Source organism: Mycteria americana, chromosome 4 (assembly GCF_035582795.1).
Source record: "Mycteria americana isolate JAX WOST 10 ecotype Jacksonville Zoo and Gardens chromosome 4, USCA_MyAme_1.0, whole genome shotgun sequence".
Lineage (NCBI taxonomy): Eukaryota > Metazoa > Chordata > Aves > Ciconiiformes > Ciconiidae > Mycteria > Mycteria americana.
The window spans coordinates 12,577,500-12,588,403 of record NC_134368.1 but is presented as its reverse complement, the minus strand read 5'-3'; the positions used below and the strand labels follow the sequence as shown (position 1 = coordinate 12,588,403).

The 10,904-nt window shown below is 46.0% G+C and overlaps 1 protein-coding gene across 1 annotated transcript; it reads left to right on the top strand.

Annotated features, from left to right (window-relative positions):
• Nucleotides 1-3,195: 3,195 nt before the first annotated feature.
• Nucleotides 3,196-8,726, top strand: GPR78 (G protein-coupled receptor 78). The gene is made up of 3 exons (XM_075499166.1): nt 3,196-3,863; nt 4,396-4,509; nt 8,489-8,726. Exons 1-3 carry the CDS (start codon nt 3,196-3,198, stop codon nt 8,724-8,726), a joined length of 1,020 nt encoding a protein of 339 aa, XP_075355281.1.
• The last annotated feature ends 2,178 nt before the right edge of the window (nt 8,727-10,904 follow it).

The following is a 10,904-nucleotide window of genomic DNA, read 5'->3' as shown; positions in this document are numbered from 1 at the left end:
ATTATGAAAGTAAATACTGTAAGATCTTGATTGGGAAAATATGTGTGTTTAGTATGACAGTTGTGAGCATTTGAACTGATTTACGTGTGTCTGCTTATATGCAAAACGGTAGCATGAGTATTTGTGTTTTCAGGGGCTAAGGTGGCAGATGCGTACTTTGGCAAACCCACAGTGGCAAGTTCAATCCTTCTAGTCTCACACAGGTGACTGTTTTTAGCCTTGTAAGCTGTAAATGGGCATTTGAACATCAGACTGAAAGGTGGCTGGTATGAAGTATTATGGGTTGCTGCCTGTAAATGGGAAAGGGTCAGCAGAGGACCCACATCCCACAGGAAGTTATGCATATGCTTAACTCGTCACAACGACAAAGGTCCACTGAAAACAAAGGGGGAAATCTAACAACGTTGTCCCTACTGGGTTCTTTGAGCCCAGGATGTTGTTGCAGGGGACCATACAACTCACTGTACATGTGAAAAAGCAGAATAATTTTTTTTCCTGGCTTTCTGCTACTTGCTACCTTTTCTTTTCTTGTCTTATTTTGATGTGTTATTTCTCCATTAGTTTCCGGAAACAATTCCTTCTTCATCTGAAAAGGCTGTATGACAGAAATTATGTGTGTATGTGTAGAAGAGAGAGAGAAAGAAAGAGACAGAAGTTGCCTTCTGTCTGGATCCAACAGAAAAGAGCTCCTCAAGTAGCTATCACTGTAAGAGAACAGCACATCTAGGTCGTCTCTGTGATGATATAAAATAGCATCTGCCTCACCTGACATCACTACACAGCCAGCCTCTAATCCCGGATGGCTAACATAAAAGCTCCATAACTCTGTGACACTATTAAATGAAAGGTAGGTCATAGATGGGTTCTGACTAGTAGGAACCTTAAGAATTGCTACTGTGAGAGAGGGAGTAATTGCAGAACTTCTGCTCTGCATGGATACAGCCAGCCTCTCCCACAATGGTTCAGTTCTTCCCAACCCCTTGTGCAGTGTTTGGCTCTGCGATGTTGGTTCCCTGATGATAGAAATGCAACAACTGAACTCTGAGAGAACTGGTATTGTCAAACTTTTATAGATTTTTTTTTCTCAGATGCTTACACCAGGTATATATTGGATTTTTGTTTGTCAAGCATAAGCACTGTCAAATGTATCTGCTCTTTTTTAACTTTGGAAAAGACAGCTTTCTGACCAAAGAAAACATTCATTTTCTTTCCAATCTGAGAAATAATACACTACTGGTTTTCTTCCAAGTAACACATCTCATGTCTTGTTGCTTTGCTCTTTCCTTAAGTCTTACCATAGCAAGCAATTAAGGCCTGATCTGAAACTTATAACTGCTGTTGGGGAAAAAAAAAAACCAAACAACATTACCTTCAGGCTCTTTCAAGCAGTTTTATGTGCAGTTATTCACACAATGGTCACACTTGCGTGACAAGGCTACATTATAGGGACGATATACACAATACAGCATTTCCTTAGGATATTAATAGTCATTCTGGATAGTGGGAAAGCTACCTTTTCTTCTCATTTTTCTTCATGTCAGTGCTGGCAATCAACTGTAAAATGTGACAGTGATTAGACATGGCAGCTTTTTTCTCTACCAGTGTTTTGATGCACCAAAACTCACTCCCTCTTTTTTTCTTTTATATTTCTTTTTTTTTTAATCTAAGACAAAGATTTATGGCATCTTTGGTAACTAGCCGTGTGATCCACTTTCCTGACAGGTGCAGAGGGAGAATTTCTGGCCTCTCTCATGTCTGTCTTTTCAGCTTTTGCCGCAATGTGATAACTGAAAGAACCTTTCTTACTATCACACTGTCGTGTTAACAGTGTAAATGGAAAATGGTAAGAGAGAGACTTTAGTTTTCCACAGAATGTGCGAGCACTACCCTAATGGGGCACTTGTTCAGCCAGCTGGGGCTTTAAAAGTGTGAGTCCAAGCAGCCAAAGTGAAGTCTCTAACCAAGCAACATCCGATGGGGACAGTGTGAATACCCAGAGGGCAACCATAACTCCTCTAGGCGCTATGAAATAAAAGGGGGGGAAAATGGCAAGTAATCCCTCGGGGGGGGGACGGGGGGACACACCTTCCAGGGGCACAGACGCTAGTCTTTCAACAGGTTCCAGGAATGCTGGATGCAACCGGTGCGTTCAGGGTGTGCCTGACCACAGCGCAGGGATTAAACTGCTGGCAGCTCGTCGCCAGGTCTGATCCTTCCTGAGCTGCGCGTTAGCGGAAAGTTGGGCTTCCTGTTGCTCTCGCCTGCGGTCCGGGAATGGATCAGACCGACTCCGCGATCCCTGGCTGAGCCTGTGCCTCGCAGCCGCTCGTCTGCGCATGAGTCGCCGCGGGAGGCTCCGCGGCTGGAGTATTTCAGGGGCTGGGCACCGGGGGAAGATGCTCAGTGCCTGAAGGAGGCCGTGCGCCCGGCGGAGCGGGGAGCCGCGGCGGGCCATGGAGAGGGCGCCGGCGCGGGGCGGACCGCGGAGCGCGGCCTGAAGCGGGGGCGGCGCGGCCGTCGGGGCAGCGTCCGCTTCAGCACCGCGGACAGCGCGCAGCCAGCACCGCGCCCCCGGCTCCGGCTCCGGCTCCCGGCCCCGCTCCCCCGGCCCCGGCTCCGCGCTCCTCCCGGCCCGGCTCCGGGCCCCGCTGCCCCGGCCCCGGCTCCCCGCTCCCCGCTGCCCCGGGCCCCGGCTCCCCGCTCCCCGCTACCCCCGGCTCCGCTAGCCCCGGCTCCGGTCCCCGGGCGCCCCGGACCCGCTAGGTCCTGCTCCGATTCCCGGGTGCCCCGACCTCCTCCCTGCCTCCGGCTCCCGTCGCCGGGTGCCCCGGCGCCCCTACCCTCGCCTCGGGCCCCACTGCTCCCGGACCCCGCTCCCCCGCTGCCTGGCACCGCTATCAGGGGACCCCGGCCCCGCTCCCCTGCGGGTCCTTTCCCCGCTGCCCCGACCGGCCGCCCAGCCCCGCTCCCCTCGCCCCTCTCGCCGCACCTCCGGCTCCTCTCCCCGCCCCCTGCTCCTCTCCCTACGCCCCGCTGCCCCCGGCTCTGCTCCCCGCTCCCCCGGCCCCCTGCCCCCCGGCCCGCGCCGCCGGCAACATGCGCGGGCGGCCGCGGGCGGCGGCAGGCGAGGCTGCGGTGCCGGCTCGGATGCCCCCTTCCTCCTGCCCTCGCCCGCTCCAGGCGACCCGCTGAGAGATGGACTTGGCAGGCGTGCTGCTGGCGCTGCTCCTCGTGCTGGTGCTGGTTGTCTCTCTGCTCTCCAACCTCCTGGTGCTGCTATGCTTCGTCTACAGTACCGAGATCCGCAAGCAGGTCGCCGGGGTTTTCCTGGTGAACTTATCCTTTTGCAACCTGCTCCTCACCATCCTGAACATGCCTTTTACCCTGCTGGGGATCCTGAGGAACCAGCAACCCCTCGGGGGCTGCATCTGCAAAGCGGTGGGTTTCCTGGAAACTTTCCTGACTTCCAACACGATGCTGAGCATGGCAGCGCTCAGCATTGACAAATGGATTGCCGTGGTGTTCCCCTTGAGCTACACCAGCAAGATGCGGTATAAGGACGCTGTGATACTGATGGCCTACTCGTGGCTGCACTCCCTCACGTTCCCCTTGGTATCCTTGTTTTACTCGTGGGTAGATTACAGCAGCGTTTATGCCTCTTGCACCTTGCACCTGAAGGAAGAGACGGAGCGGAGAAGGTTTACAGTGTTCACCATCGTCTTTCACTCCACCAGTTTCATGCTGTCGCTGGTGATCTTGTGTTTCACCTATTTAAAGGTGTTGAAAGTTGCCCGGTTCCACTGCAAGCGGATAGACATTATTACCATGCAGACTCTGGTTTTGCTGGTGGATATCCACCCCAGGTAATGCGTGCGTGTTCGTATTCACAGCCCCGGGGCACTTGCGGTAGGTACCCCGGGCGGAGAGGATGTCCTGTCTCCCCAGCACCCTTTCCTGCACTCCTGCCTGCCCCGGCCACATGGCGAATGCTTCTGCCTCTAGTTTCAGATGCTGCTTATAGTGCCAGAAGACGGTGGCTTGTGCATTTGTAGCCTGCTTTGTTCAAATGCTAGTCCCGCTCGCCGGGTGCTCCCGCTTGCCCGAGCTCGCTTTAACAGGGAGCCGCTGCTTTGGTGCCTGCGATCGTCCCCAGGCTCGGCGGGGCCGGGGCTGCCCTCCCCTCCCGCCGGAGCTGCCACCCTCCGGGGCCGGGGCTGCCCTCCCCTGCCCCGGGGGCTGCCCTCCTCCCGGGCCGGCGGAGGGGCTGCCCTGCCCTCCCCTCCCCCGGGGCAGGGGCTCTCGGGCCGGGAGCGAGTCCTTCCCCTCTCCCCTGGGCTCACATCTCGCCTCCTCGCTTCTTGCCTTAACCCACCGACTGCTCTTTTCCCTTTGCAGTGTGAAGCAGCGCTGTCTTAATGAACAGAAACGGAGGAGGCAGCGGGCTACCAAGAAAATCAGTATTTTTATAGGGTCCTTCGTGATCTGTTTTGGTCCTTACATTATCACCAGGTTCGTATCGCCTGTTGGGGTGGGGGACTTTCCAGGACTGGTATGCCCTCTGATGCGCAGGTGCCCTGGGGGGGGGGGGGGGAGTGTACAGATAATTTTGGGGTTCCAGAGCCTGACAGAGACCCGGGGCTGGTTCTGAGGGTCAGAGTACACACACACACACGCGCACACACACTCAGACACACGCCGACCCTGCCCGCATGCCCAGCTGCTGGGCAAAGCCTTGGCAGCTTCTGGTTCTCCTTTCCTCACTGCAGCCAGGTCTGGGCAGCTCTGCCAAGAGCAAGAGGCTTTTAGGACAAGTACCAGGAATTAATTACATGCTAGTGGGAGATGAAAGCAGTTTAAAAGACTCACCAACCTCCCTTATTAGCTCAACCCAAGCAATAGAGAGGAAACCAGACAGCTTTTCCTGATTATCTCAGGTCTTTTTTTTTTTTTTTTTAAAGGCATAAGGCCAAACTTGCTGCTATTGGAAGCTGAGGTGACACAATTTAAATTTATCCAGGCTGATAATTTGTCAGATAAGCTTTGTGTCTGGAAACATTAATGTCTGTAAATATATTGCTAATGATGCAGCATGGCCTTGTGATGACGTGTGAGAGTTATCTTCCAGGAAAACCAATAATTAGACTTTTAAAATGTATAGGAAACACCATGCTCCTCAACTGGTCAGAATCTTTGGCATCCACCCCGGTGGTGTGCACCTTTTAAGTAGTTATGTATCATTCTCATTCTGTACTTGCATAGTCTTTATACAACATATGGTTATTATTTTTAAATCTTGCATAAATCAGTGAGCTGGAAGCCAGTGTAACTCTACTGAATCGCAGCACCTCAGGATTTAGCCTTTCATCTCTAAGCTGAAATGGGCTACATCTTTCACTAGTGATTTTCTAAAATATTTCCCACTTCACAGTGTGTTCAAGACACACTTGAAGAGAATTTACTTCTGTTCAGGAAGGTGCACTAGTCTTTGCAAAACCACCCTGCTGACGGCTTCCTCAAGGTTGCTGCCAAGCTGCCAGGGTCTGCAGCCACAGCAGCTTACAGGAATTGGCCAGCTTTAGCACACTGATCTTACACAGTCACATATATATAGGCTGCTTATGATCCCTGTCATTGCACTTTTCTTACATGGGTAGGGGAACAGACTGAGGCCAATGCACAAAAATGATGATGTTTTTTAACCTTTAGGATGACATTTCTTTCAGTTCCCATTTATATGTTGAAAGGGATTCCTGACTGATTGCCTGGATAACTGCATTTTTTTTCTGCAGTTGAAAGGATTATTACAAATATTAACATTACATCACAGAGTTAAAAGGTTAATTGATCACTGTTCAGTACATTCTGAGTCATTTTCTATTCACTTTTGCCATAATCAGGATATAATTATATAGAGCAAAGTGGATTTTGCCATCTTCTTTCCATCTGAACATTACCAAGCTCAGCAAATTCCAGCGTCTCCACATTCTTCAGGGTGGAGATATTTCTCATAAACTTCTAAAAAAAAGTGACTTCTGCCTTCAGACCTTGCATTTGGCAAATGTGAGATGGTGCATTTTCTGTGTGTGGCAAACTGGTATCTCATGTGTCACTAGAGAGAAGATTGAGGGTTGGTTTATATAAATGCTTGCGTAAAGGTACAGCTTCTGTCTCAGTCACAAGGACCAAGGTGGCTCAGCCACAGCAAAAGGGAAGTATTCGGGGAGGACATCCTCAAAGGCTCTTTGCCCCGAAGGCGAGACAGTGTCCAGGCAACACTAGATAAACGGTGGTGGTGGAGGTGAGGTTGGAGGACTTGCTGCCATCCCATTTCTCCATTCTTCCCCCATTCTGGTTTTTAGGGAGGTGGCGCTGAAACGATCTCTATGGAGGCAATGTGAGAGATCTCCTCCCCCGTTTTCTTGCTCTTTGGCCTGGTGACTCAGGTTGCGTTTCAGAAATGTGAATGAGATTATGATCATTAGCAATATATTCGTCTGTTCACTAAGAGCCGACAGATTAATTTAATCTTTTTTGTAACAGCACTGAAAACAAGAGAATGATACTAAGATGCATTCAGATGGATATTTCTAAGGCTGACTTGATTTGGTCAGGCCCTTTATCTTATTAAATTCTGTGTAATTTTTCTTCTGTTGGCTTCAGTGCAATTATGTTTGGGCCCATAATACATTAAAGGGAACACATAGTAATACATCTATTTTCATGACTGAAAGATACCTTACTCTTCTTATTTAGTGTCTTTATAAAAACATCAATCATGTAAATATAAAATATATATTTCTTGTATTAGGATGATATACAGGATGGGATAAACCTAAGCAACCATGCAGCAAGTGTTATTTATTGTACATTTATTTATTTCTCAAGTTTTGTGTCTGGTACATTTATTTATTCCTCACATTTTCTGTCTTCCTGTTGTCTCTGTTTTGAACTCACTGGAATTTTTTCCAAGCAGCTTAAAACAGAAGTCATCTGTTTTTTAAAAGCACTTGCCATAGGAATGATTTTGCTTTTATGCATACAAATGAGAAATTTTCCTGTCAGAGTTCAACCACTTATTGCAATGTTCACTCCTAGTGGTGGTAAGTCAGCTTTTCTATGCAGAGGGATGGGAACAGCTTCAAAAGTCAACACCCTGCAAGTTGAGAGCTCTGCACTTTGGAAAGAGTCCAAAAGGTTCTTCAAGCCTTGAGAAAGCTTCTGATCTTACATCTTCAAACAGTGATGTTTTAGGGTACAGAAAAGGGCTATTTTATGTCATGGTACTTTTGTTTTCTTCTGGAATGAATATAGCAAAATAGTATATTCTTGCTCCTGCAAAAGGTTTCACAAAGATGTACAGATAATAAAAACTTCTCACCCTGTTCTTTCCACCTTCCGGGAGAGTTTGCCCACTGCAGATGAGTTGCATGCCAGACATTTGCTGGAATAGTCTGAAGGTTTGCTCTCACTTCTGTGGAAAAACTCTTTAACTTAGTTGCAGTTTCTGCACCCATGATTAATACACCCATCTCAACTGAGGTGCTGAGGCCACTAATCATCTGTGAAGCACAGACCAGGAGAAACAGGTCTGGAGACAGCTGGCTGGTCATATAATGATGATAAAAGTGTTGTCTCCTTGTTTTCTTTGGCCAAACTAGCGGTCAGCCAAGTGCACACAGAAACTTTCACAGGTAAGTAGATGCAGTTGTGCTCCTAAGCATACTGTGGGATTGCAGTTGCCACCCAAATCTCTCTGAGATACTGCTGTGTTGTTCTTCGTAGTACAACGGTCAAGCATAAATCCTCTTTGCTTATGTGATAATTCACAGCAGTGGTGTAATGCAGGTTCACTGTTCTGTACCTGAGGGGGTGGATTCAGTGATCTAGACCAGGTTTCTGGTGTCATTTGAGATGCTGCATAGTATCCAAAACCTTTACATAGGTTGGCAGATATGACACAGGACCTAGCGGAGACCCACAGCTTCCAGGAGCAGCAGCCTGATGCCAAGGGGGTTATGCCCAAATGCCTCAAGTGTCACTGAACAGCTATACTTAGGCCACAGAGTTGAGTGAGCCTGGATGCCCCAAGTCACATGTGTCTATCTCAAGCTTGCCATGGGAGAGGGGCAGTCAATTATGTCACCAAGGTTTTGACCCCTTACCAGCACAACTCTCTAAATTCAGAAAGTGAGCAATAAACTGCAGCACTTTCTTATCTCTGATGTATAGGAGCATTAACATTGAAAACACACTTTTTCTCTCTTTCCGTAGAGGGAATGATTGTTGTCTCCCAGTGGCCTTGCTAGGAAAGTTCCCTTTGCCTTTATTGAATCCAAGGAGTAAGTAAGTACAGGGCCCTTCTCCTGCAGGGACCAAGTACTGTAAGAAAATAAGTGTTACTTTAATGTTTCATGAAGCATGAGTTGAGCACTGGGCTCAGTGTGAATATAACACTCAAGTGTTTCCATCTCTCTTTAATGTTTAACAGGTTGATAGAGCTCCTTCCTTTTGTTACCATAAATTACTACTGGGGAATTATAAGCAAGTGCCTCACCTACAGTAAGGCTGCATCAGATCCATTTGTTTACTCACTTTTACGTCAACAGTACAAAAAAGTTCTGATCAACATCGTCAATAGGATACTTAAGAGGGACCTGTATCCATCATCGGGGTACAACAGCTCTCTCGACACTGAAAATGATTACTGCTTGCACAGAACAAACTAACAACGTGAAAAGCATTCCCCTTTGAGTGAGACAGGTGTCTGCTGCTGCTGGAAAGCTGCCTTTTCCTTCTCATGCTGACAGTGGTGACAGTGTCTCCAGGGTGTGAAAGCTGCATTAATGCAATGCATTTCATTGTGGACTTTCATGAAAGGTTCTTCCTTGGTCTGCAGCCAAGTACAATATATGGCAAAGCCTTGTCCCTGAGTGAACGGAGTAGGCTTGAGGAGTTTAAGAGAGCCTTTGGAGGCTTTAGAGAAGCTTAGAGAGCTTTTAATGTTGCATTTCTGAAGACTTGGCATGTTTTGGAGCGTCCCATATCAGACATGATATTCCAGTGTCTTCTGGGACCACAGGAATGCCCAAGTTGGAAGGAAACATTCGGAGTCTGCCGTGCTGCGCATGTAACTTGGCAGCCCTGGATCTGCTCTGTTAGTTTCAAACATTACAAATAAGTCTTTTAATTGATTGATTTGTTGTATTGGTACCTCAAGTGAGTGATATGGGTCAGCACTTTGAATCTGAGATTGTTATTATTTATTACTAGGCATCATGATTGTAACATAGCCTTTAGGAAGTGGTACATATATTTGATATGCCAGTATTCTATCAAGCATAACCAAAGTCCACATATCTGAGTTACTAATATTTAGCACTTCAGTGGTATGTGATTACAATAACTGCAGCAACAGTAACAAAGACATGTATGGAATTTAGTTAAATAGCACTGTAGTTCCATCACTGAGCTAGTAGTCCTATTCAAACAAGCTTTTATGCAGAAAAAAAATCAGCTAGACAGTAGAAGTGACAGATACCACTGTGTTTAAGATATATTACTTCAGAAGCTATCTGTTTTCAAAGAAGAGGCTAAAATATATTAATTCTTTTTAAGGGATATATAATGTGTAAAATATTTCATGCATTGGCTATATTTGGTGGATTGTAATAATATTGTACAATCTTTTCTTTTATAATGATCAATTAATCTGGTGATTTTAACTGATACCAAGAGATGTCTGAGAGATATTATAACAGACCTGCTGCCAAATGCCCAGAAACACAAAGCTGCTTTATTATTATACGTATTTTTCTCTTTTATTTATTTTTAAATCTAAACAGGCTTTGGAAAAATGTGGGAATTATTTTTGAACAATATTCCTTTGATTATATAAGATATGAATCAAAATATTCTATGGCATTCAGTAAGCTACTATTTTCTAATCGAGTATGTAAGGGGAAAATTAAAGCAATTCTAAAATATATTTTAAGAAAAAAAAAGAAAGAAGACAGTAAAGAACACTTATTTTTTATGTAACAATGGACTTGACCCTATTAAGCATTGAGAAGGCTATTCCTGATCAAACTAAGCATATAAGCATGTGATTAGGCACAAATATAATTTCCTTTGAAGTTGACGGCTCTGTTCCCATGCTGAAAATTAAGTACACACTTAACTGTTTTGTAAAACCAGTGTTGAGCAGTCAGCACATCGAGCGGGTTTTTCCTATCATCCACACTGAGGAAGGAGAGCGTCTTATTGCAATCCCATTGAAGTCAAGGAAAGGTGATGCTGTGTAACAAATAAAATATTCTCTTATCTCCTGCTTTTAATCTCTGAGGCCATTCTGACGCTTTTTTTTTTTTTTGCCATGCAAGTACCTTAGGCCTCTGTGTTTTGCATCTATAATTCTGCCTGTGTTTAAATTGAATGTACTATAATGGTTTTGTCTTCTTAGTAAAGTATTTGTACTCTCTCCAATTTTGTGTAAATACAGTATTTCAGAAAAAAAAAAAAAAGTTGTCTATGGAATCATTCCAGTTTTACTATCTTCCTTTCTGTCTCCACACGCCTCCCCCCTCTGCCACCTGATGCTTCAGTCTTCCATTTCAGCTGCAACATAAGGACCAGATATCTCTGTGGGGGGTGAGAGGGATGCTAAATTTTCAGTTATTTTTAGTCAGTTTTGTGCCAAAAAGTTTTGATAGACTACAGCACTTATCTATGAATAAACATGAGTTTAATGATACCTACAATTGTTAGCTTACTTTTGGTTTCCTAAACAAAACGGTGCTCACTTTAAGAAATGAATTTTACATACAGTTAAGTGTATTAAATTGTCACCTCCAAGCAATAGAAATGAAATAAATCTTTACTTTTATTTTTTTCTCTTAGTATCAAGA